Genomic DNA, 20,933 nt, shown 5'->3' on the forward strand with positions numbered 1-20,933 from the left:
TTGTATTCCGGCCCTCAGGAGGCCCTTCAGAGGGGAACAGTACCATTTGTGGAACAAGCGTAGCAACATTCAGATCATTCCTTTTATTCAGATGTTACAGCGCATCAACAAACACTTCATCCATCTCTTTCATTTATATTGTTGAAGAATCTACATCAACATTTCTTTTGTTAGGTCAGTTGTGTGCTGGTGACTTGTACCCCCAGGGATCTGAATGACTGTCTGTGATTGATTTACTTTTTGTTCAAAACATAATAAAAGTAAACCTTTGCCCCATTCATCGGCGCTGTGTTTCAACCAAAGTTTTCAATTTCCTTTATTTCTCATCGACACTCTTTTACTGAAATGTTCTAGCCAGAACATAGGAACAGCTCCATGTGCCTGTTGTGCATTCAGTGAAATTGTGACTGATCTGTATCTTACCTCCACTAACCTGCTTTGGCTTCATATCCTTTTATACACACGTTTGGCAAAAAAATCTATCAATCTCAAATTTAAAATTATTCATTGATCTAACATCGACTGCTTTTTGTGGAAGAGTTCCACATTCTTGCCACCCTTTACATGAAGAAATGTTTCCTAATTTCTCTCCTGGAACCCCTGACTTTGATGTTAAGGTTATGTTCCTTTGCCCTAGACTAGCCCAACTGTAGAAAAAGTTTCTTTCTACCTGCCATATGAGTTCCTTTCAAAATCCTAAAAATATCAACCAAATCACTACTTAACCATATATATTCCAGGGAATACAAGCCTAGTTTATGTATTCTGTCCTGATACTATAACCCTTGGAGCGTCCTAAGACCAATGTATCTGTGCCCAGAACTATACACAGTACTTCAGATATAATCTAATCAGGACTTAGTATACCTGTAGGAGAACTTCCTCCCCTTTATATTCCAGTCCCCTTAGTTAAAAAGGTTAACATTCTATTAAGCTTTTTATTATTTTTTTATGTGAATGTTACTAGTCAGGTCCCAGGTACAGTCCCTGGCTCTTTGCTCAGGTTTCTAACCTGTGGTTTTCAGATAATGGATCTGATCCATCCCTCTCCATGTCGTTAGCAGACTGGCTGTTTGTATTATCCAGTCTGATACACGATGAATGGTCACTGTGACCGAGGGCAGCCAGTGTCAGAGCAGCGTCTGAGTCACGAGAGAAGGGAAAACCAGGAGCAGGAGTTTTCACTCGGCGGGTGGGCACGCGTCTGACCGGCTCGAGTGTGAAACGACGCACGTTGGGATCAGCCAAGCGTGCCAACGTCAACACGCAGCTGCGCGATAGTTTGGTTGGCAGGGCCGGAGTCAACAGGGATATTATGAAGCGCTCGCTCACACGCATGCATGAAGTTCACGCTTGGTCCGCTCGCCCTCTTTCCCCACCCCCACCCCCCCAACCCCCCACCCCTCCCGCACAGGCAGCGCTTGACATTTCACGCCAGCGTGAAATCGTGGCGCGGTGCCAATCACCGGCGGCGGTAAGCGTCCCTAACGCCCCCGCCGAGCCCACCCGCCAAAGGCAAAATTCTGCCCTAGGGATGGCAGGTTTCAGAAGTGAAAGGACAATGAACCCAGATTTCATCGCACTTGCGGCTATGTGGGACTCTGTGTGTAACTTCCCTAGCCTCCATTCCCTCCCCTAACTCTCGGAGCCCTTTCTGATCCCTTCCTTCTATTCGTATTTGCTGCTGGCATTTTTAATCAGTGTAGGTTTTATGCTAATTCATTTTTTTTTATACATCCTCCGTGTTGAGATTTTCAGTGACGTAAAGCAAGTATTCATGTGATAAACGTTAAAAGTAAGCATTTCAAATATCTAAATTGCACAAAATCTCCTGAGTACCATGTAGCCTTTTTTTTAAAAAAGAGCCATACACATTTAAAGCCACCAGATTCTCCCCTTCCAACTGGATATCCCCTTCCCTACACAACCACCTTTACTATTTTAGAAAAAGCAAACAAAAAGTAATCCATGTTTGGAAAATCAGCCAAAGTTTGATATTGTAAAAGAAATTCAATGTTTACATGGAATATATTACCAGTCTTTTACACTTCTACACATGTGAAATAGTGTAGTGTAGCTCAATGTTGAACAAGTGGAATATTGATACAATATTCTAAATTTGTACTGAACACTTGTTCACAGTTCAGACAAACAAAACTTTTAAATAAGTTTCAATTTTAAAACTGAATCAACCAAAACTCCACAGAAAACGTGCTGGCTCTCGATTAGGTGATTTGTGTTTAAATTAGTACAAAGGTAGTTATTTTACAATTGAGATCATCTGGGATTATTTTTGAAGATCCTGAAAAATTACATCATGTTGCTCTAAACACAAATTTGAAAAAATAACAAAAATCGAACTTCCAGCAAAAAAGCCTGGATGGATTGGATTTAAAACTAAAGCAACTGCAGATTTCCTTTCGAGCATATCTTTCCTGGAACACTATATGCCGCATTAAGCTGTAATAACAGGTTAAAATTAAGCTTCAACAAAAAGGCAGCCTTAAATGCAAAATCAAATAACGATGACACCAGTTACCTGTAATGAGAAAAAGTCCACAAAAGAACACTTGAGAAAGGAAAGGTTTCATTGTGGGTTTCCTCTCTGCATTTGTACAAGTGTCTGACCATAACTAAACACTGAATGTGTTTGTGCTACCCTGGTGCCAGTCAGCCAAAAGCGATTAGTAATTAAACCAACCAATATAGAGAGGGCTGCACTTTAATATAAGTTGGTCTCGCCAGTAATCCGCCTCCTCTTTATCCCTACCCAGCTGGCTCCTATCGGGACTGACATGAAGAATGCTTGTTTCCTCTCGTTCTTGCATGTTATATTTTACTATCACTATTGTGACAGCAATATATATATTTGACCTAACATTTCTTTGAACTTATAGGGCCTGGCTAAACGAAGGAAATAAGTTAGATAGACACTAAAGAACTTTAGACTGCTACAGCCCATCTAATTTTAGGGTTGCACTTTTCAAGGTACGGTTCCAACTTCAAGCTTGCAAGGTGTGACAGGCATGGTGCATGTAGAATTAACTACACACGGGACTCGCCAGTATTTTATCTTTAATTGGTTTGTTCTACTCTGCATGTTTAGTTCATTGGGTACGTTAATCGGCTTCACTTGTAGGTTAACACAAATCACAGAATAAAAATGATCTTGTATCCTCTGTGCTTGAGCTACGGAGTTGTTCCAGTGAACTGTTCTAAACCGCATCTGTGGATTGAAGATTGTTCTGTAATTTCCATTGTTCGCTTGTTTATGAAGCTCTTTTCTTTCAATAAAAAGACTCAATCCTCTGTGCATATCAGGTGGCAACCAAACCTCACGCACAATGTCAATCAGGAAAGCTGCAGCACAGCAATCACTCCCTAATTTTTAATTGAGCTGTCATGTCTGGCTCCCTTCCCCCTCACCAATTCCTGCCCTACTGTGCTTCAGATCCTGAAAACAGGACTAGTAAAAACAAAGGCATCACATGGCTAATCACAACATAGGAGCTATTTCCTTCAAAATGTGCATAATGAGCCTAATGGCTCCTTTGCTGTTTTTATGTTCATAAGTCCACACAGCAGAGGAGATCTGTTAGTGGAAACCCTGGGTAACATCGATGTAAACAATCGTTTTGTAAACTATGGATGCTTTCTATGTGATAAGGACTGAACGTGCCATCCGCATTCTTGCAACTTTTCTCAAAACGCATAAGTTTTAGTTTCGTTATTGGTTCAAATGTTATCTTGCAAGTCAGACTCTATGTCCTTACCCTCTTTACAGTATTCAGCATTGTAGATTTCTTAATGTCTGAAAGAAGGTGCATACTTCTCAATAACAGTGACTGAAAAGCCTCTAAAGTGTTGAAGTTTAATTTTTAGAAGGTAGGAGCATTGGAGCCTTATGTAATTACATTCTGAATCATCATTTGTGTTTTAATCCTGCAAAACATTCAAAATATTCTATACTAAACGCAAATGATTAGCAGGAACATCAGCAGCAGGAATTTATGTTTAAATACCCTCAGTAAATGAAAAATTAAATCTAGACTAGCAGGGCTGCAGGATCCAAAACCCATAATTTTATCAGCAAAACCTTCATTTTCAAAACTTGTAGATGCAAATAGCTTAAGACATCTCTTTCCTCTGTAAGCAGAGCAGCGTGAAACACTATTACAAATTTAAGAGCTGAAAACACAACTTTGGGGAAATCTAATACCCTGGGAAAATATATTTTCATGATACATTGATTCTTGCATCAAATATTCCATAATGTCTACTTAACCAAAGTCTTCCGGCACACAGTACTTCATGAGGCATTATTATATCAGTAATGCTTTGTAGTAATAAATATGCAGTGGAACAGGTCTTGATACCAAACATAAGAACAGGAAAAGTGATCTATAAGTTCACAAGAGAAAGCCCTAGTGCCCGTGATTAGTTAGGAATGGTTACTGTTCAAGGTAAATAGGGCTGGATGATAACTAATTTTCTCCTTTCCTCCAGAATGCCATGGGGATCATTTTTACTTTAGGTGTAAAATTGACAATAATTCAATATTGTCCATTTTACAACATCAGTCATAGTTAAAATCACCCCTCATGTTTCTACAGGGCGTGCCATCTTTTGACTTGGTTATGATATGAAATTTATCCAATGTCTGGCACAGCTTGAGCTTGCAACCTGTTCTGAGGTTGGGCACTGAAATCATTCAATTTGCTTGCTCTCTTTTTTTGGGCCTTTTTTTGGAACAAAACTGTCCAGTATTTATCATTATGCAGTGATGGTACCATGCTCTCTCACAGTGTGTTACAAATGGTGTCGTTCTGGGATGGAGCAAATTGTAAATCATGTCATGCCCACATGCAGTGTCTCGCAAATGCTGTATTACTGCTTAAAACGTGAATTACTTAGTTCAACTGAACCTGAACCTTCACTAGATATTGCTATACTCAGCACGTTGCCAATTTTCATCTTCCATAGATAATAAGCTCAACATTTTAAAACGAAACAAAACTTCAAAAGCAACGTTACCTCAGTTAAATTGGGGGAGTCTATTTTATCTTGTTATGATGTAAAACTGTTTGCTGAATATATTTTATGCTGATTCAAGCCCTTATTTTATAGTCATTATCAGCTTCCCTAAATCCATGGACTCAACTGCCTTGGGTCAGGGGTTAACTTAATCATAATCTGTTCCATCTGAAGTTGGTCAGCATGGGGCATTCAGTCAAAGCTTTAAAGTCTGATCAAATTCTGACTCAGTAGAGATCTGAAGTCCTACTCTTTGATTTGCTGTGTTTCTCAACTGCAGTGTTTCTGGAACTTTTCGATGGTTCTGTGATGCTAATTTGATGTAATAAGCAGCAACCAGAAGTTTAAACAGTGTGGCCATGGCTGGACTAATTTACACAGCAGAGAAGATTAGCCTCTATTATTTTGCTGTCAGCTCCACTCCCACGCACATTCATTCAGCCCACTGAATTTACGAGAGGGGTCAGTGTGACTAAACCACCTGCTGCTGTTTATTCAGTTCCACTAAAGTCCTTTCAAAAATTGTTTTGTAAAACTAAAAATGTGACCTTGTATTTTAGTGTCTTGTATTTTCTCATTACTAAATTTTGCTCAACTTCCACAACTGTAAGCCAAATTTGGAACAAAGGTCAGTAACCAACCATCCTTTGCTGGAATGTAGCATTAGAAATCTCAGCAGGAAGCAACTGGGGTTCTCAATAAAAACATCAGAAATACTACATCATGCAAGAAGTATTGTTAACTGTCCAGATGGAACTATAAAGTTTTACATGATTACAGAGACTGAATTATCTGCTATGTTGATATTATTAATCCTGTTTGATTATATGTATAATTTACGACACTGAATGTTTCTCTAGTCCTTCACTGTTCATCAGGAAATTAGTGTATTTATTGAGTGTATTTAAGTCCGAGATAGATAGGTTCTTGATTGGTAAGGGGATCAAAGGTTACGGAGAGAAGGTGGGAGAATGGGGCTGAGAAACTTATCAGCCATGATTGAATGGCAGAGCAGACTCGATGGGCCGAATGGCCTAATTTCTGCTCCTATGTCTTATGGTCTTATGATGGATACTGCATTGATTTGTATCTATGTTCATTAAGGTGAATCACGACAATGCTGTGAATAGAAGGTTTAACTACCCATCAAATAATCTATTTTCCAAATTGTTACTTAACATGGGACATGTGGTAGGAATTGCTAATTTTGTATTTAATGAGAGCAACGCATTGCTTGTGTAGCTTGAGTTCACATTTAAGCTGAGTGAAAACCCATGGAACCTAGACCAAAGTTGGCTGTTTTCAATCCCAAGAACCAAATATCGAAAATGCACCCATAGAAGAAATACTTTCTACACAAACTTGTGAAGTGCTGGGGCCCAGCATTACACGAGGCAAAAAGAATATTTCCTTGCATGCCAGCTTCAAATGAGCAATGATCAAAGAGTTTGAAACATCAATAGTTTCGCAGTTTTTAAGCTTCAATTACCAATTACAGAAAAAAAAATTAGTGGCTGCTGAAGGTAGTTCAGCAGCCAAGAATCTTGGTATATTAATGAATTGTGGCTATGAAGTAATGGGATATAGGTCATCTAGGGAAGCACCTAATAATGGGTATTTGCCCATAGAAACCTGGTTGCTCACCTGCACCATTTTGCACAGTTGCAGGGTGATACCTGGGCAGTTACTTAACAATCCTCTGATGCAGAAAGGTGAACCGCAGCAGTATAGCCTGCAAAATGGGAGAATTTTTCTCACAGAAGGAGTGAACGTTCACCCTGATTGCTGTTAATTATTCGAAATTCTACCAACTGGCAAGCTGTCGAGTAAAAGAGTAACGTTGTAAGTGTGGAAATGGGAGCCTCACATAGTTTACCCAAATGACTGCCAGTTACAAGAAACCTTCTATACTTGCTCTGTACTTTCTGTTAGTGGCCAGTTTGGTCCACAGGTCTGCAGAATGGTTATTTTTGCTGAGGTTTGATGCCTGTGGTCCTGAGCATTAAATAAGCCAACTTCCTACCTGCAGAATTGTATATATTTGTCCAACTTCATTTCAAGATATATATTCTGGCACAAAAAAAAAACCCAGGATGCATTCAATTGTTTAATAATTTAATACTATCCAAAGGAAATGTTTTGTATGTGGACACCCTCAAGCTGTAACCAATGAAAGATGACTAACTGCATGATGTACCCTTGTTCTAACATTTATTTGTCAGCCAGTTTATTTTAGCCTCTTAGTTAAACAGCACAGTTACTACCCTGAATTCATGCTGAATTCTGTATGCAGCTCTTATACCACTGCTCCACTTACAACACACTGAAAACTGTACTGGATGCAGTTATTTCTCCAGATGATATACTTTGCTTGATTTACTTTCAGGCAGTGAGAATAGATTTTTGAAAACCTTTCAAAGCCAATGATGGATTGTCTATTATTTAAACTACAATATATTGTGGAATGGTAAATTCCCTAAGTTAAATAACCCCCGTCTTTTAAATACTGTCATCTGTAAGGCTCAGATTTTCTTACAGAGCAATGTTGCCATGCAACAAGGTTCAGAGTTAGCTGCTGATGCTTGTATTTTGCATAGATCTGCAAATTGATAATGTTTCTGGCGGTTGCTGAATTTTAAAATCTGTATTAGATTATTTTGAGGAGTCACAGAACTGTAACCCAGCACTGTTTTTTTGTGGCTTATTACTAGCAGAAATGTCCAAATGGCCAAATTGAGAGTCTAAAGTGGGGCCTATCAGAGATGAAGATGGAAACTTGCGTGTAGATGCAGAGGCTGTGGGAAGGGTTTTGAATGAATATTTTTTCTCCTTGTTTACAAAGGAAAGGGAGGATGTAGATATAGTAGTCCAGGAGGAACACTGCGAGATATTGGACGGGATAGTCATAAAGAGAGAGGAAGTACTCGAAGGGCTGAAATCTTTGACAGTTGATAAGTCACCAGGGCCAGATGGATTGTTTCCGAGGCTGCTGAAGGAAGTCAGGGAGGAGATAGCAGATGCTCGGAGGATGATTTTCCAATCTTCACTAGATACAGGGGAGGTGCCGGAGGACTGGAGAAATGCAAACGTAGTTCCATTGTTTAAAAAGAGATCAAAGGAAATGCCAAACAATTATAGGCCAGTTAGTCTTACATCGGTGGTGAGCAAATTAGTAGATTCAATCCTGAGAGATAGGATTAACTGTCATGTGCAAAGGCATGAACTAGACAGGGATGGTCAGCATGGATTTGTTAAAGGAAGGTCTTGCCTCACAAATTTGATTGTATTCTTTGAGGTAGTGACAAGAAGGGTTGATGAAGGTAGTGCGGTGGATGCTGTGTACATGGATTTTAGCAAGGCATTTGACAAGGTCCCACATGGCAGACTGGTCAGGAAAGTAAAAGCCCATGGGATTCAGAGTAATGTGGCAAACTGGATAACAGGTTGGCTTTGTAACAGGAAACAAAGGGTAATGGTCGTTGGATGCCCTTGCAAATGGAAAGTTGTCTCAAGTGGTGTTCCACAGGGCTCGGTGTTGGACCCTTGCTGTTTCTGTTATTTATTAACGATTTGGATGTGAAAGTGGGGGGCACGATTGGGAAATTTGCAGATGACACAAAGATTGGCCGAGTAGTGGTTAGTGTAGAGGATAGCCATAATCTCTAAAATGATATAGATGGGTTGGTGGAGTGGGTGGTAAAGTGGCAGATGGATTTTAACATAGAGAAGTGTGAGGTCATACACTTAGGGAGGTCAAACAGTTACAGGGATTACAGAATAAATGGGAATATACTAAGAGGGGTAGATGAAGTGAGAGATCTTGGCGTACAAGTACACAGGTCCCTGAAGGCAGCAGTTCAAGTAGACAAGGTTGTAAAGAAGACATATGGAATGCTCTCCTTCATTGGCAGAAGTATAGAATATAAAAGTAAGGATATGATGTTGGAATTGTATAAAACACTGGTGAGGCCACAATTGGAGTATTGTGTGCAGTTCTGGTCACCACATTACAGGAAGGATGTATTAGCTCTGGAGAGAGTGCAGAGGAAGTTTACAAGAATGTTGCCAGGGTTAGATAAGTGTAGCTACGAGGAGAGATTGGATAGGTTGGGGTTATTCTCCTTAGAACAAAGAAGGCTGAGAGGTGACTTGATTGAGCTGTACAAAATTATGAGGGGAATAGATAGAGTGGACAGGATAAAATTGTTTCCCTTGGTGGAGAATTCTAGAACCAGGGGACATAGATTCAAGATAAGTGGCAGAAGGTGTAGGGGGACATGAGGAAGGACTTTTTTATGCAGAGGGTAGTGGGTGTCTGGAATTCATTGCCCAAGTTGGTGGTAGAGGCTGAAACTTTAAACTCTTTTAAAAAGTACCTGGATCTGCATCTTAAGTGCTGTAAGCTGCAGGGCTATGGGCCGGGTGCAGGAAGGTGGGATTAGAAAAGACGCCTGGGTGTCCTCGGGCTGGCACGGACAAGATGGGCCGAATGGCCTCCTTCTGGGCTGTAACTTTTCTGTGGTTCTATTGTTCTAAACCAGTAAGAATGAAAACTTAGTCGTTTATTCTTGAAATAAAAACTCGAAGTGTATATTTTAAAAAGCAATTACTGTTCATCAAGGATGTGTGTGGATCACCACAAAGTGTTTTCACTCAAGCGACTGGGTCAAATGGAGAAATTGAGAAAAGCCAACTTAACTTTAAACTGATGGAAAATGGCAGAGTCAGTTATTGTCCCTTTACCTCTGGAAACTGATACGCTGAACGTCCTACACTGCTAGTGAACCCGACTCTTGAGACTCACACATAAATGACAGTCACTGGGCATCTCACAGCTGTGGAAACATTTCCCCGCAAAGAGTAAGGAGCTAAAAACAAAAAATTGCGGATGCTGGAAATCCAAAACAAAAACAGAATTACCTGGAAAAACTCAGCAGGTCTGGCAGCATCGGCGGAGAAGAAAAGAGTTGACGTTTCGAGTCCTCATGACCCTTCGACAGAACTGGAGAGTAAGGAGCGGTGGGAAGAACATGATCAGAAACACTGGAACAATTACCTGTAAATCCAGGTGTACAATGACATTGGAATCCATTGTTTTGATCTTCACAAGTGCCTCTATTCATACAAGGACCAGACTCGCATTCATCAATGTTTAATGTGCAGTGCTCTCCTTTTAAAAAAAAAAGAGAATAATTAAAAATCTTGTTGCATAGCAAATTCTTAGTAGTCTGCAAATTGAGTTATCATTTGAGCACCTTCACATGACCCGGACATGTTGACACATATAGTGAAAAGCTATGTGTTGAACTCCTAACGGTGAAGAACGAGGTCAGGCACAAAGCAGTCTAAGAAAGGGAAGTAAATCCTTCTTGCGTTAGATTATAGTATCTTCCTGCTCATCCCTTCATTCCCCATTGAGAAAAGTTATCGCCATTTGCTAAGTTCCAACCTGGACAGGACCTGAATAGGGACAAGGCAGGAGCAATAGGACTGAGATTTTGATACTTTCTTTGAATTATGAACTTTTATTGAAATTCAACAGCTTAATTATTAAGACCCCAAATTATAAGGCACAGGGGGGAGAGAGCAAAAATAGATGTACTTGAAAAACTGACCGACTTTTGTGCCTAAATTTTCTGCTGCTGCTTGCCCCGCGAGTCATAGTGAGCAGGACAGATAATTTGACGGACTGGAAAAAGGTCTGTTGACCTCGGACATGAATTAGCCGCGTGGGGGGGGTGGGGGCAGAAAATCCCGCCCTTGGTGTCTCACGTTTTATTTCAGAAATTTCCAAGAACCTATTTAAAGAGAGAGAGAGAGCATTCAAAAGTTGTACAATTTGTTGAAAGTACCCCAAACATTACGATAAGGTGATAGTGTCACTGGAATTGTGTGTGGTGTTTTTGAAAAATGTCAGCTGTCTTACCTACACAGTTCTTCTAAGTTGGGCCTTGCTGCTGCTACTACTTTAGTGAAGTCAGAATCACAGAATCAGAATCACCTGTACCCTTGCTTCTCGTACTCTTGTGACCCACACCCAGCTTCTTCCCCATACCCTTGCACATTGTTTCTATTCAAGTAATCATCTAATGCCCTCTTGAATGCCTCGGTTGAACCTGCCTCCACCACACTTCCAGGCAGCGGATTCCAGACTCGAACCACTCGCTGTGTGAAAATTTTTTTTTATATTCTTCACAGTGAAGAGTACTGTCCTATGCATTCTGAAGTGATTCAATAGCACATGACAGGAGCTGTGATTTAGCGGGGGGGGGGGCCTGAAAAATGACACTATCTGTTTGGAAATCTGCAGTTTTGATGATTATACAAACAAATATTTACTGTTTGGGAAAACTTCCCATCTAATTTTGGCTTGCATGTTATATTAGAGCATTATCAAAGGCTTCCCATCTCTATAAATTAGTTTCGTTGTTAGTCTGAGAGGTGACTGTGCTGATATATAAGCTATACCAGCACATTTACTTCAATGCTGAACTGCGGTATTAATTGTGGTGTAAATAATGTGGCTTTAGTGCTATTTTTCAGCACCATGTGATAAGGGACCAACAAAGCTGATGGTGATACTTGGACTAAAATGTTGCTGCTTCACAGCAAGTTGCTGCTGTCTGGATAAAAGCAAAATACTGCAGACGCTGGAAATCCGGAACAAGAACAGAAAATGCTGGAAAAACTCAGCAGGCCCAACAGCATCTGTGGAGAGAGAAACGGAGTTAACGTTTCGACTCCATGTGACTCGAAGACCTGTTAGACCTGCTGAGTTTTTCCAGCATTTTCTGTTTCTGTTATTATCATTGTCTGGAATTCACTGCCTGAAATGCTGGTAGATAAATGATTTCCAAAAGGGAATGGATGTGCACTTGAACAGGAAAAATACACTCGGCTCTGGGAAAAGAGCTGGAGGGCGGAACTATTTGGATAATTCTTTCAAAGGGCCAGCACAGGTTATGATGGGCCAAATGGCCCCTTTTCATGCTGTACCATTCTATAATTTCATGAATACGGTTTTGATAATCTCAGCACTGGATCAGATAAATCCTTGTACCGGTTTAGTGTTCTCATCGTGAAACATTTTGCAAGGAAACTACAGCATTGTAACTAAGTCAGTAAGGTGTCGGGTGGAATTTTCCATTTTGGAACATGCAGCAGTGCTCGCTGGAGAGGATAGGGGTCACTCCTGCGCAAAGGATGAGATCGGCCTCCTCCAACAAGCTCGTGAGGGGCCATCCAATATACCTTGGCCACACGTGGTCAATGACTGTGAGTGACCTGTATTGTAGGAACCTGCTTAGTCAATGACTAATTCTCTCTCCTCTCTATTCCAGCCACCATCCAGAAAAAATGGAGGAAGAGTTACAACAAGTCCCTCAGCTCCAGCCCCCTGAGCACCTCAGCTGAGGAGACAAAGGAAGCATCTGTTGGTTCGTCACTCTGTCCGCCTGAGCACTCCATCAGTGCAGATGCCCACACCTCGGTGGGTCCTAGTTCTGGAGTAGGTTTGGGGTCACAATCTGGTGATCACCTCACAAATACGTGTCGTCAGCAGGTGGAGGTAGTGACAGCCAAGGAGAACTACTGGAGACCAGGCCCCTGGACAGTCTGAGTCTAATGACAAGCCTCTGCAGTTGGCCCTGAGAGAAACGCCAGAGATGCAATGACAGGCAGAGTTGTCAGAGGCCATCTCCGGACTGGAACAATGAATGGAAGAGTCCGTCCATGTTCTACCTGATCTGGCTCCGGCATGCAAGCCCATTGAAGTCTCCTTGGGAAAGGTGGTGGCCGTCTTGGAGACCCAGGTCCAGCAGTTCCTGTTGGATTTGCGCTCTGATTTGCACACCATCGCTCTAGCCATGGGTGTATTCCAGCAGTGGCTAGGCGAGAGGGGTTGGGGCAACTCAACCTTCCTTCAGGTGCCCCTCCTCCTCAAGGAGTTGGGGAGGGACCCTCAGGCACCCTAAGAAAGGAGGAGCACCAGCCAGACATGCCAGGGATACCCACCAGGACATTCCAAGGGTGCCCTCCCACTCCAAATCCCCTCTGCCTGTGATCCCATCAACTCCCAGCAGGTCAGGCTGAAGAGGGTGCATCTACCGTAGAGCAGGAGACCCTTAGCAGGCTGAGGCCCTCAAGACCTCAGGCCTCCAGAGGTTTCCCACCAAAGTCATCTCAGGCAACAGGACATAACAGTCAGCAGGCTGCCTCCATGTCTGTTGTGGATGTCAGGGCTGCACCTAGATATAGCGGTAGAGTTAGGAAAATTAAAACATTTTGAATGGACAATGGTGGCTTGGGTGCTTGTTCACTGTACATAATCTACACCACTGTAAATATATTTTGCATTTATACCTCTCCAAGTCTCAGGTAATGATTGGATGCAAGTTCTCGCGTTCATTCAAGAGTACAACATGAACACCACCTGCCCCCCCATTATCTCCCACCTTGTCCCTCAATTCCATTAAGTCTAACTCATTCTCATGACAGTGAACCACCTTTAGTTCCACATCTGCGACATAAACAAAGGCACTTCGTTTATGCAAATGATGGCTGGACAAGACACATGTGACCCTTGCACCTTAGGCAGACAATGTGTGACCTCAAAAGAATTGTTCATCAAGGATAATGATTATCCTGATTGCACTGAAGTCTGTAGTTTGTGGATGGTGTAAGTATTTGTCACAACCAACATTGCAGTCTTTTCATCAAATGTACCTTTCAAAGATGTTTATTTTATGACCGTGAGGTTTTGGTTACAGTAGGTGTTCATCATCGAGCACCAGAGCCTTTTATGCCTCCTTACAATGTAATTTCAACTCCGTGTTTAAGGCTGAACATTATCCCTTTCTTAGTTCCCACTCTCCCTGTGCATGACGCTGAGTGATGGAAGTTGGTTCCACTGGGTGATATTTGAAATGTCTGCTAAACGGGAATGAGTGTGTGTTGTCAGAGGTATGTGTTCACCCTGATCAACCTGTCCACTTACCTGTGAGGACCATAGCTTGCTCCTGAATGGCTTCCTAATGGTATTTCACAGAATCCCTCTGAAGTCACAGAACACAAATCGCTACGTAATTAATGGCATGACTATGTACTCATTGACTTAGGGCTCCTAGAAATGATTGGCCTTTGTAAGATGGACCATGTTGATGACTGTAATGGTGTGAAAATGATGCTCTGGCACATCTCTTGAGTGAAGTGAATAAGTTATCATTGCTGCATCCAAACCGACTGGACTACATCTCTCCAAAATGCCAAGGCGATGCAGGCTTCTAACAAATGTAGAAACATAGAAACTAGGAGCAGGAGTAGGCCATTCGGCCCTTCGAGCCTGCTCCGCCATTCATTATGATCATGGCTGATCATCCAACTCAATAGCCTGCTCCCGCTTTCTCCCCATATCCTTTGAACCCTTTTGCCCCAAGAGCTATATCTAACTCCTTCTTGAAAACATACAATGTTTTGGTCTCAACTACTTTCTGTGGTAATGAATTCCACAGGCTCACCACTCTCTGGGTGAAGAAATTTCTCCTCATCTCAGTCCTAAATGGTCTGTCCCATATCCTCAGACTGTGACCCCTGGTTCTGGACTACCCCACCATCGGAAACATCCTTCCTGCATCTACCCTGTCTAGTCCTGTTAGAATTTTATATGAGATCCCCCCTCATTCTACTGAACTCCAGTGAATATAATCCCAATCGACTCAATCTCTCCTTATATGTCAGTCCCGCCATCCCAGGAATCAGTCGGGTAAACCTTCGCTGCACTCCCCCTATAGCAAGTACATCCTTTCTCAGATAGAGAGACCAAAACTGCACACAGTATTCCAGGTGTGGTCTCACCAAAGCCCTGTACAATTGCAGCAAGACATCCCTGTTCCTGTACTCGAATCCTCTGGCTATGAAGGCCAGCATACCATTTGCCTTCTTTAACGCCTGCTGCACCTGCATGCTTACCTTCAGCGACTGGTGTACGAGGACACCCAGGTCTCGTTGCACATTCCCCCCTCTCAATTTATAGCCATTCAGGTAATAATCTGCCTTCCTGTTTTTGCTAGGGTTATGAGTGTTGGTCAATAATCACACAATGGTCCTGTTGACCCCCCCCCCCACTCTGTGAGGTGTTTTTTCTGTTTCTCTGTGTGCTATGTAAGCTTGCAGTCTATGGAGATTTGTAACATTTGAGGTACAGGGATGTTCCACTGCTTGTTACATTTGTCCCTGCCTGGTAACAAGGGCAGGACCCTCTTGGAGTGTTTTGATAGGTCACCAGATTAGCTCAAGGGTCAGTGAACAGTCAGTTTTGAGTCAGCCACGGAGTCTGTTTTAAACCGAAGAGAGGAATCCCAGAGAGAAAGGGACAAGGGATGGGGACAGGCAAAGGCCCCAACAGGGAGTCCCAAGTAAGGGACAAAGGCAGGAGGCAGAAACTGGCCCCAGTTAAGTTCAATTAAAAGGGAGGAGCCGAGAAACAGGTTCCAAATTATCAAAAGGGCTGCAGGGAGCAGACTTTAAGTAAAATGGACTCAGGCGAAGCCCTGGTATTTGAAGAGGGCTAAGAAGAAGCCCTGAAGATCCAAGAAGGCAGCTGAAGGTTGGTGATTCTGTGCTGTGGGCCACTGGGGCAAAGGTACCCCTTTGGAGCAGTAGCGTTCTGCTTGGCACAGCTGGAGAACTGAAATTGCACTTGTGAGTTGATGTTTGAGCAAGTTAGGCTGCCAGAGCTGTGATATGTGCTGCGATATCAGGTACCCCTCATCACTGAGGAGCCAATCCTCTAAATGTTGAGTTCCCTCAAATATCTTTGGCACCTGGTACTAGTTGTGTGGGCTCCTTGGGTACTTAGCACAAACATGCATGATCTGCGTTCTGTGATTACAAATTAGCTGGATATTCAGAGAGTCAAATCCTCTTCTATTAATGACTCTAACAGGCTGTTGTCAGGGAGCTCTCAAACCCACGTTTGTACAGTTGATGGCATGCTGCACTTATGGAAAGCCTGAAATCACAGCGAATCCCACAGTTCTGGCAGCCTGGCTTGCTTCATCCATGTGGAACTGCATGCAATGGTAAGCTTTATTGAAAAGGCATCTGTCACCTCCCTTATGCATCATGTGTTGCCAAATGTGAGATACCACAAAATTCCCTAGTGGAGCCCTGGAACAATCCCAAGGCAAAAGTGTTCAGTGTGACAGTAACCTTCATGGTTACCAGCACTGTATGCTCTCCAAGTCCATGTGGTGTCAGTTTCTCATGGAGAATTTGGCAAATATGAGGCATCACATTCCCAGGCAAACGAAGGTGTCTGTGGTACTGTCTTTTGCTCCTCTCCATGTATGAGCTGTATCTTCTTTAGACCCATGGTCATGCCAAATGTCGTCATGGATTTGGCCATTTCTTGTTGGCAACTGGGACTTCCTGGGGCCCCACTGGCTCATGTCCCTCAGGGTGATGGTCTTGAGCTATGCCAATCAGCGACAGTCCTTTCTCATACTAATCAAAGCTATCAAGTAGGCAGCATTGCATGCAACCTGCATTCTTCACTCCTCCTTGTATCTGTGAACAGAAACAGTTCAGCAATAAATGGTGGTCCATGTGGAATGGTCTCCTTCCAGATACTAAGGCAGGAATGCAGTTTCCAGCCCTTGGCTTTCCCTCAGTCTGCACATCGCATACCAAGGTCACCCCTTGCAGGATGATATCATCCTGGAGGACGACAGGTGTCAGGGGCATTCCCCTCAGTCATGACTGTGCATTCACAACGAGGGTCTTAATTAGGGTCAGCCTTGTGTTGGATGTCGTCCAGTGGCCTTGACAATAACTATGGATTCCCAGTCCTTGCACTTATGTCCAGACTGCAAGCAATGATGCCTTAAATGTCATGATCAGAGCACTTGGAACAAGGAGGCATGTCGGGTCCCTGCTGCTTCTGTGTAGCAGATGTGGACATTGATTTTTGGACCCAACATCCAAACATGAAAGCAAGATACTGCAGATGCTGGAAATCTGAAATAAAAACAGAAAATGCTGGAAAATCTCAGCAGGTCTGATAGCGTCTATGGAGAGAGAAACACAGTTAATGTTTCAAGTGCACAAGACTTCAGAGGAAATGCTGTCAGACCTGCTGAGTTTTTCCAGCATTTTCTGTTTTCATTCATTCTGACACGCCTCAGTAAGGATCAGATGCCAATTAAGACCACATGCAGCGCAGCACCTAAACTTAATGGGTTGATGACTGATTGTGGGACATTAGTGAAGAAGCCAAGCTCGTTCATTGGGCATTCGACGCTTGAGTCCAGCGCTCAGCAGAGCCATGCTCACCACGGTTTTAGCAGGACAGTTAGAGAGTGCCCCTTCAATCAGCTGAGAATTGTTGCACTGAACTCCACCTCCCCCACCCACACGACCGAGACCCCTTCCCGAATGATTTCTTTTCTAGCTTGTTTGTCAAACTGCGTCATTGTAAAGTGAGCTTGAAAATGGTGCTGCTGACGTGCGTCTGGGAGACCAGCTTCCAACGTCCTCATCACTCACCAAGTCCCTTCCCTCTTCCTGCATCCTCACTGCTTCCTTAATTCCCCTTCCACTTCTCACCATCCAGCCTTCCCCCGTTACCCTTGAACCCATCATTATCCATGTGGATATTCCTGTTCTTCCCCCTGAACCCTTTAATGTTGATGTCCCCATGCCCTTTGCCGATCAGACCCCTCCTCTTCTCGAGGCCCCATGCACCCTGGCTTTCCGGGACCCTCCCCCATGAGGCCATCCAATACCCATCCCCCCCCCCCCATCCCCCCGTGAATCTTCAGCTATTGACTAACAGGATGCAGGTGCCTCCTCTGACCAAACCTGTGCCATCTGCCTCACCATATCATAGCTCTAACCCCCCCAGGACCAAAATCTTTAGGTTAGACTGACTATTCCCTGCACACCATCCTGTGCATGACTGTCACTGCCCAGAAAGGCCTCGCCCTTCCCAAGACCAGGACCAAGACATGCAGAGCCCTCCAACACGGCCCATACAGCCCTAGGACAATCTCTTCAATATGCTCCCAACAGTGTGGCCTCAGCCCCAGGACAATCTTGGACTCTTCCTTGGAAAGACTTATCACTTTTGCACAGGACAGTCTTTCAGTACTCCACTCCGTTCCTTGACAACCCCTAGTCCTGCCCCTGTCTTCTCCCACCCTGACTGTGTTCCACATTCTCCCTTTAGTCCTGCCTTTGTCTCCCCGCCCCCTCCCTTTCCATGCTTTACAATCCCCCAGTCCTGCCTCTATTCCCCCCCACCACCAACTCCGTCTCTGCTGGTGTTGCCTCCCATACCCAGCGTTGGTGCAGCTTGTGATACAGGCAGCCTAAATCTCGCAACAACACTTTTAAAGGTGGGGGAAAGCGACACCTACATACCTCGAAGTCCCGTTGATGGAACTGAAGCTCACCAGGCGCATGCCATTTATATACAGTCGGGAAACAGACCCTTCTCATTATCTGCTGGCGGGGAACTTAATTTGGAAGGGAAACATCATTCCAATGAGTTGGCCTTTTAAGGAGATGCAAATGAATGCAAATGTGGTTCCCAAAGTAGATCAGCGGGAAACTCGGTCCCCCTTTAACCTGCCATCAAAGTCGGGAGAACAAAATTCCAAACTGATTGCCTGCCGGCCAGAAATTGACTTTCTCCATCATGTCAAATTTAGCGCCCCCCCAACCACACAATTCCCACCACTGGCGGGAGCAAAAAATTCCTCCCTGTAGTGTTTTCACTGAGTGCAACAGGGAGAAAAATAGACCATAAAATTCTGCAGACTCCACTCTTAAAGATAATTTCCCTGAAATAACAGAAGGACGATATTCTGGCGGTAAAACGTGTAGAGTTAATTCATGTTCATTGGACAGATTAATAGACAATTTGCATAATACCTGTTTATCCCAGGAGTAGGGAAGTCTGCATAACTCATGAAAAAGTTTGAAAGACTTTAGTTTTAAAGGTGACACTGTTCTGCTATTTGAATCCAGAAATATTAGTTTTATAGCTGATAACAGAGAAAGTGCTTTGGACTAGCAATGTTTTAGTCCAACCAGTTGCCACATTTGTGAAGCTTTAAAAATAGAACCACACACACATAAACTTGTCCATGTACTGAAAGTTCCTGTGGAATGTTTAGTAGAGTTAGCAATGAAAGGCACCAGCAAGACTGCCACTCCCTCCACACCCCCTCCCCACTCAGTATTTTCACCTTTACTTGTAAGAGGAGGTATTGTGAGCCCAATATTACAATAATGCCCCTCCTGGGATTTGTAAGAAAATTCACTTGCAATTTCCAAAGTTAGTGAGACTATGCAGCGAGCTGTGTGCTTTTGCTCTCTAACCCACAACACTTCTAAGCCTGTGCTTTTTGATTTTTGGGTTTCAAGTTTAGGCTGACCTGCAAAGCCAAGTTGACAAAGGCAAAGGTAACCAGAAGCATTGGCGTAACTGAAGGTGGAGTTGAATTGTGGGAGCTTGCCATAATGTTCTTCAGTGGAGCGTTCCAGACATGTGCCATTGTTCATGCAAGGCTCCATTGTGCATTCATTGATATCAACTTCACAGTGTGGCCCAGTGTAACCTATTGAAATGGATACAAAGCACAAACAGTAGATGCTCGTTCATAACATTCAGTGAACTTATGACCCTTAATCCAAGTACTGCAACCAGCTTGGCTGATTGCTCATCATAGTGCTAAAGCAACATTTTTTTACACAGCAATTAACACTAGCAGTTAAGAACTAAAATAAATATGGCTGTATGGTCCATTAGCAACATGGTCAAGTCCCATATTAAAATGGAGAGATGTGAGAGATTACGGAGATGTTAATAGGTGGTGGGGGGGGGTGGGATTAAGCTGGATATCCCATTCATCTTACCATAAAAGCCAGCGATTCTCTCTTCTATCCCTCCATCAAAACACATAATGGTCTTAAGAAGGTAAGTAAGAATATACGACAAGGCCTATCAATCCCTTGAGCCAGATCTATCATTCAGTTAGATCGTGTGGTAGGATGTGATAACAGGACACTTAGAAAATATCAACGGGATTAGACAAAGTCAACATGGATTTATGAAAGGGAAATCATGTTTGACAAACCTACTGGAGTTCTTTGAGGACGTAACTAGCAGAATAGATCAGGGAGAACCAGTAGATGTGGTGTATTTGGATTTTCAGAAAGCTTTTGATAGAGTCCCACATTAAGAGGTTAGTGTGTAAAATTAAAACACATGGGTTTGGGGGTAATATATTAGCATAGATCGAGAATTGGATCGTAGGCAGGAAACAGAGAGTAGGAATAAATGGGTCTTTTTCAGAGCGGCAGGCGGTGACTAGTGGGGTACTGCAGGGATCAGTTCTTGGGACCCAGCTATTCACAACATATATCAATGATTTGGACGGGGGAACCAAATGTAATATTTCCAAGTTTGTTGATGACATGAAGTTTGGTAAGAATATAAACAATGAGGAGGGCAGTGATGGGAAATGGAAATAGTTCAAGTAAGTTATATTGGTATTTTTGGCTGTTAGGAATGAGTTTTAATTTTAAAGTTTAAGTTTGATTTGTATTTCTGTATCTGTGTATTAAGAAAGGTCAAATTAAGTTTTAGTTTCACTTTAAAAAGGTGCCTGCATTTCTAATTTTCTATGGCTGTTGCGGCTAGGTTTAAAAAAAACAAGAGTAGAAGAATTGGGCTGTGGTCTAGCAACAGGGGTCCAGAGAAGCAAGTCTCTCCCTCAGACCCACACAGAAAAACTAAAGAAACAGCAGTTTTATGTTCAGTTTAAAGCCAGGACTCCAGAGAGACTGGACACTCAGAGAGGGAGCTGCAGATTTCCCAAAAGAACCAAACGATC

General features: G+C 42.9%; 1 protein-coding gene across 1 annotated transcript in view; it reads right to left on the reverse strand.

Moving 5' to 3' along the window:
• Window positions 1-20,933, reverse strand: part of LOC121281539 (protein crumbs homolog 1-like) — a 178,233-nt gene that overhangs the window by 39,891 nt on the left and 117,409 nt on the right. Inside the window, exons 5-6 of the mRNA XM_041194488.1 lie at window positions 19,473-19,655; window positions 10,091-10,204 (exon numbers count right to left, since the gene is read on the reverse strand). Coding sequence (XP_041050422.1) covers window positions 10,091-10,204; window positions 19,473-19,655 — 297 coding nt within the window. The remainder of the gene's footprint in view (window positions 1-10,090; window positions 10,205-19,472; window positions 19,656-20,933) is intronic.

The sequence above is a fragment of the Carcharodon carcharias genome, chromosome 8 (assembly GCF_017639515.1).
Source record: "Carcharodon carcharias isolate sCarCar2 chromosome 8, sCarCar2.pri, whole genome shotgun sequence".
Taxonomy (NCBI): Eukaryota; Metazoa; Chordata; class Chondrichthyes; order Lamniformes; family Lamnidae; genus Carcharodon; species Carcharodon carcharias.